At 40.1% G+C, this 6,745-nt stretch overlaps 1 protein-coding gene across 1 annotated transcript; it reads right to left on the reverse strand.

Annotated features, from left to right (window-relative positions):
* Window positions 1–4,930: 4,930 nt before the first annotated feature.
* Window positions 4,931–5,890, reverse strand: LOC124505701 (olfactory receptor 51G1). The gene has a single exon (XM_047071714.1). It carries the CDS (start codon window positions 5,888–5,890, stop codon window positions 4,931–4,933), a length of 960 nt encoding a protein of 319 aa, XP_046927670.1.
* Window positions 5,891–6,745: the final 855 nt, after the last annotated feature.

The following is a 6,745-nucleotide window of genomic DNA, read 5'->3' on the forward strand; positions in this document are numbered from 1 at the left end:
TGGCTTGCTCACAATTGTTCTTGGAGAACACTTCCTAGAGGTACTTGCACAAGTTTAATGGCTGCTTCTAATTCTATCACTCAGACTCTGTGGTTGCTCAGGAAAATGTCCTTTCATGTCACAGACAAGCTTTTCTTTCAGAAGATCACTTGACTTCCTACCCCTCTGTCTCTGCTTCTTGGAATTAACTCCTGATTCTGCTAACCTTGTGTCTGAGGCTAAGGAGTAGAGACTGAACTTATAGCTAATCTCATTCTTGCATCTCGGTTTCGCTTGCCTAACTTGTCTGTCTCTGTGGGTCTCAGTAATACTCTTATGTTGCCACATATGAGGCAACTCTCTGGGCTAGAAGTCAATGAAGTGAATGGGTGTGAGAAAGCTGCTGTCTCCCTACTAAGCTAGTGCTAAAACCAGACGTGGGATCCCATGAAGTTAGTGAGATCTGACTGCAATGGTCACCACCTTCTGCAGGCATCTTCTACAGCCTTTCTTGTGCTTCAAAGTCCCTTCTCTCCTCTCCCTCTCCAGAGCTCAGACTGAGCCTTCTAGGACCTCTTCTTGGCTTCACAACTGAGCACCAGACACCTGACTTACCTATCAAGGCTAGGTGCAGAGACTTCAGTTCTTGTGACAGGGGAGAAGGAAAGTTAAAACCAGAGACTCTGGAGGGTATGGAGAGACTGAAGGATGGATGTTGAATTCCTTGATTTTTATGAAACTTCCCAAGGTCCCCATTGAGACCATTTCAAGAATCTTTCATCAATTCCCTAGGAGGACTGGTTTTCTGGACCTCATTATCTCATACTCTGGGGATAAGGGAAAGAAAAGAAGGGAATAGCTTTGTGAGATATCTAAATGGGAATCCCAGGAGATGTTACACACTGTAGCTACTTTTTGAAGATATCGTGAAATATTTTGAACAGCTCCACAACTTTAGGAAACCAGAGTGGGTGTTGTTGATAATGTTTTATATATGATGTATCATAACCATATAGTTATGCATATCAGAAGTGACAGTGTATACAGTGGGTATATATAACATTAAAAGGGCATTTTTAATTCAATTCTTCTCCCATCAAAAGGGGAAGAAAGGAGCACCACATTCCTGGAAATATGGTGATAATGTTGATTCTTGGTGCCCCAAGTAACCCTATATGCTGCTGACTCCTGTCTATACTCAGGGACTCTTGTCTGTACTCCATCTCCTCTTCCTGTCTCTGATCCACACAGACACAGAATTCAGCCCTTTGTTTCTAGACGTTAAGGAGCTACCTTCAGAAAGGAATTCATTTTTGTACCTTTTGGGCAACATGAGCCCCTGAAAAGCATAGGTAAACCAAGGAGTTTCATATGTCAATACAGAGATATGAAGAATTAATCATCCATTTTGGACTTTAAAAGCTGATGGGAAAGATATTTTAGAAAGAGGAAAGGAGGGCCATTTCAGTGTTTTCATTACCCACGTAATTAGTATCCAGCTTATTGACTCTACTTTGAGAATACAAAGGTATAAATATTAAGGAATGTCCCAGATCCCCACACCAACCATAAGAGGTTTATTCCAATTCGTTGGCCTGATGGGCCCCCTTGGAATGTGCTGGGCTTCCTCTTGTGGCTTCATTCCATTAATCTTTGGTCAAACACATTGTAGACACATCTGAGTGTTATGTAGCAGTATTTCTTAAATCAGAGTCCCCCGATAATCAGGATCAGAACCACCTGTAATGCTTATTAAAATGCATATTTCTGGGCCTCATCCCTGTAGTGCAGAATCAGAAACTGACATTAGTCAAAACCACAAAGGTCTAAGAATTCTTATATATCCTTGTCTTTATGATTTGTTTTCAACTCTGATTCCAGAATATTTTATTCCCTCTATAATAAAAAAAAATGTATCACTTTTAACCTGGAATCCATTTCAAAACACGGTTACCTTTTATATTAATTTTCTGGGGCCACCAATACAAAATGCCACAGACTGGGTGGCTTTAACAATAGAAATTTATTTTTTTCACAGTTCTGGAGGCCAGCAGAGCCCAAGATCAAAGTGTTGACAGGTTCGGTTTCTTCTGAGGCCTCTCTCCTTGGCTTGCAGATGGCCATCTTCTGTGTGTCCTCATATGGCCTCTCCTCTGTGCATGAGTATCCTTGATGTCTCTTGCTCTTCTTATAAGGACATGAGTCATATTGGGTTAGGGCGAACCTTAAATACCTTGTTTTAACTTCACTATCTCCTAAAGGCCTTTACCTCCAAATACAGTCACATTCTGAGGAACTGGGGGTTAGGACTTCAGTATAAATTGGGGGAGGGCGCACAATTCAGCCAATAGCATCTGTTTATCCATGCATCCTATCACCCACTTTTTCACTTATTTAACAAATGTTTTATAACATAAATAATACCTCCTCACACACTCCCCCACAAAAATACACAAGCAATATTTATTTACCATCTCTGAGTCCAAGCACTGAGAAGAGAGAGATAGTGTTAGATATGTTTTGGAAGAAAATAGGTCTGAATCTCAGATTTTGTGAAGAGAAACAGAGGGAGGGAGGGAGGAAGAGAGAGAGAGAGAGAGACAGAGACAGAGACAGAGAGAGGGAATTAATCTTTGAACAGTTTATTACAGGGAAGATATCCTACATGCTTTAAATCTTAACTATTCAGCTCTGTGAGGGGAAAAACAGGACATGATATGGGGAGAGACAAAAGAAATAAAAACTCATATCTCCTATCACAGAAAAGAATAGGAAAAGAAACAAGGTAGGGGCAGAATGAAGGGAATAACTTGTACGAAAAGATGCTGCCTTGAGGAGAAACCAGCTAGGAGAAACTGAAAGGACCTTAAAAGAATATTATTGGATTGGATTTAGACAAACTGATGCAAAAATTAGTGTTTTTTTAAATTTAAGTATGGTTTTAAAATAGTTTTTATTGCATTTTTCCTGTGATAATTAGTTGGTAGATATTTATGAATAAGAAAGATGATTAGAAATAAGATAAGTAACATCTTTCCCCCTGCACACCCTAGTTGTGTGAGTAAATTTGATGCCCATCCATATTCACCTAACACCTAAAATGTATATTTCCCAGGAACATCCCATGCTGTTTCAGATCTACTTTTTTTTTCCTTTGTCACCACTGAGGCATTAATCTAAAGTGTTAGTATATGTGGGAAAACTAGAGTTCAAAAAGTCTCAACAGCACAATGCCAAAAGTTTATGTTTTGAGATCCAACATAGCTTAATGTAGTTTGGGGCTTTCCGTTTATTACACGTGATGTTGGTTATAGTAACTTACCTCATTGAACTTCCTATCTAAAAGAATTATATGAGAACTTGCTATCTTGAATGATAATATAGCACTAAATGAAAATAGTTTGAGAAATTAAAATTTCAACAAAATGATTGATATTCAGTATTGTAGTAAGTACATAAACATCATGACCATTTAAAAATGTGTCTTATAAGGATGCTTTTCAATTAACATTCCTGAAGTAAGCATACCTTTTTCACTCCTACTGAGGTCTTTTCTACCCTATTGAAGTGTTTGGGAGGCCATTCTTCACAAATAAACAGAAGGCAATTCTTGGGATGGATCTTAGGTTATAGTTCTGCATTAAAAAAAGCTCATAATTTTGATGTATCAATAATCAAATAATCAGCATATAACAGTCAGCTAGCTGCTACCTGGAGAATACCTTCCTACAGTAAGTTTTTAAAATTTAGAAAAATCTTATTTTAAAAATTTGACTCTGTCATCTTAATTTCCAAAGGAAAGTCAAATTGGATATTGCATGTAAGTGCTTTTAAACATTCTATAGTATATAGTAAATGTTAAATAATTATTGGGTGTTATTGCCACAATTGTCACTATTATTTTTTTACCATATTTCCCAGAGAATCAGTAAGATTATCTGTAAGATTTCTGTAAGAAATCAGTAAGATTGGAGGTAGGGAGGAAATACAGGTGTTTTATTTACTTTGAAATTAAAATGTATACGTATTAGAGAATGCTCCCAGATCCTCAACTGTCCTATGTCCTTTCACAGAATTTTGGACACATACCCAGGTATCAACACGAGATGTTATTACTTTTTTTTAAATCAACTTCAGTTTTAAGTTGCTCTCCTGCTGCCTTCTGAAACTTAGTTTTGTAAGAACTCTTCAATAGATGCTAGTCCAAGGGTGGCATGAAGCCTCTGGAAGACTTTGCAGAAAATCTTCAACTCCAACTGGCTGAGGGATGGAAGTGATGAATCTGAAACCCAGAGAGTGTGACTTTCATACAGAAATAGGACTCACTTGGCAAGTCACAGTTTCTAGATGCTAACTGGTTCCTTTAAGGTACTAGACCAAAATGTGGGGTAGGTATGATAAAACAAAGAACTTAATCTGAGTGGTGTGTTAGTTAGGGTCCAGTCAGAAGAAAGAAACCACAGAATAATTTAACAGAAAAGTTTAATATAAACATTTATTAACAAGAGATTATAGTAACAGGGAATCAACTAAGAGTAAGAAAGAAAGAACCATAGAGGATACTCTAGGGCTGAGGGAGAGTCTCTAAGAAGGAAACAAGATTTCAAGAGAAGAATCTTTCTCAAGGCTGGCATTTGGATGTTGTCCACCAACATGTGAGTGAAGCTCACTGAATGACAAAGTTCACTAAGTTGTTCTGGGCCAAAGCTGGTCCACAATTAGGATGAGGCTGATTGGTGGAGAACTACTTGCTGGAAGACTGATGACATTTTCCAAGAATGCCTATGGGGGTTACTGTTGGCTTTCTGGAGAGTCAGCCGGGGTACCAGCTAGAATCACCGAAAGTTTCTAGAAGCTGCTTAAGGAGGTAATCTGCTACGGATTCCCTGAAAACCAAAAATATCAATAGGCTTCATGCCCCAAAGCTCCCTCTCTTCATCCTAACCTAATCCTATCGAAAACACTTAAGGGATTTTACAATCTCAAGCTTCTTAGCAATGCGGATACGGATTTGCTTGGTTTTCATACTGTAGACAATGGGGTTCATGAGAGGTGGGACCAGCAGATACACGTAAGACATGAGGAGGTGTACAATACGGGGCAGATGTTCACCAAAGCGGTGCACGAGAGACAAGCCAATCATGGGGATGTAGAAGAGTAGCACAGCACAGATATGAGAGACGCAGGTGTTGAGGGCCTGAAGTCGCTCCTGGCGGGAGGCAATGCTTAGCACAGTGCGGAGGATGAGGGCATAGGAGAGGAAGATGAGCAGTGAATCCACACCAACAGTGCAGGCCACAACAAAGAGCCCATATATGTGATTGACAGTGATGCTAGAGCAGGCCAACTTCATGATCTCTAGGTGCAGACAATAGGCATGGGCCAGCACATGGGAGCGGCAGTACTGGAAGCGTTTAAGGAGGAATGGCAGGGGCAGGATGAGCAGGGCACTTCTAAGAATTGAGCTCAGCCCCATCTTGATGATACGTGCAGGTGTTAAGACCATGGAGTAACGCAATGGATTGCAAATGGCCACATAGCGGTCAATGGACATGGACAGTAGAACTGAAGACTCTACCAGTGACAAGGTATGGATGAAGAAGAGCTGAGTGAAGCAGGCGGGGATGGTAATCTCTCTGACATCAAACCAGAAGATGCCCAACACAGTGGGCAGTGTAGATAGGCAAAGGCCCAAGTCTGTCAGGGCCAGCATGGCCAAGAAATAGTACATGGGTTCATGGAGGGTGACATCGGTATGGATGATGTGGAGGATGGTAAGGTTTCCTACAATAACTGTCAAGTAGATGGAGCAGAAGGGAATAGAGATCCAGCCATGGAGAGCTTCCAGACCTTGGAAGCCTGTTAGGAAGAAAGTGGCTTTTTGGAGGCTGCCATTATAAGAGATTGTCATGGCTTTATGGTCTTGGATTCACCAACCTGCAATCTAGAACGGGATTCCTGGAGAGTGACAGAACTGAATTCTCACTCACCTGAGCATCCTAGGACCAGTGAGACAGGAAGTTCTGCAGATGAAATGAGAAAGAAAAGAAAGAATTGAGAGATTTGATCTATAAGGCTTTTCTGGAAGGTCTAGGATGGGGACTTTTACAGGGATTTCTATAGTCTATGAATGCTATATGATTCAGCTGTATGGTGGTATATCTGTCAGTGCTGGACTCTCAGTGGGTTAACGAGGTCACTTCAGATGGCACCTTTTCATATGTTACTCCATGAAAAATATCTTTAATTTAATCACTAAAGCGTTCAGAATCTGTATCATATCTATGAGGAATTGGCACTATACACCATTTTGCATAATTGTGTACTAGGATCAAGTGCATATCATATGCCTTCAAATGTATTTTGAAATTGGCTGGGGATTGTGCTTTATTCCACAATGCCTAGCTTGCAAGGGAATGCAGACAAGCACTGACCAAATGCTTGTTGAAATCCTTGAACTTGTAACTTGTGACCAGAGTGATGCCTTTCCTGAATCTACATAAAAGTCTTTGGTGACCAAGGATGCAAATTGTGCTGTGCGAATCTGAAATCTGGAACTGAAAAATGTTTGAGAAGAAGCAGGATCTTCAGAAAGCAAATAATTCTAGAAAAGGGTACATTAGGGCTTAGTTCTGAGAGGATGAAAAGAGATGTAAGTTTCCAACATCAGGGCAGTTAAGCTGGGGCCAGGTGTAGAGATGAGGATGCAGAGGAGGTAGGCATCAGATATGAAACAGAAATGATGAAGAGAAACCTAAAATGGTCA

Source organism: Lynx rufus, unplaced genomic scaffold, assembly GCF_022079265.1.
Source record: "Lynx rufus isolate CCGP_SWC_20201006 ecotype Redwood Valley unplaced genomic scaffold, mLynRuf1.p SCAF_9, whole genome shotgun sequence".
Lineage (NCBI taxonomy): Eukaryota > Metazoa > Chordata > Mammalia > Carnivora > Felidae > Lynx > Lynx rufus.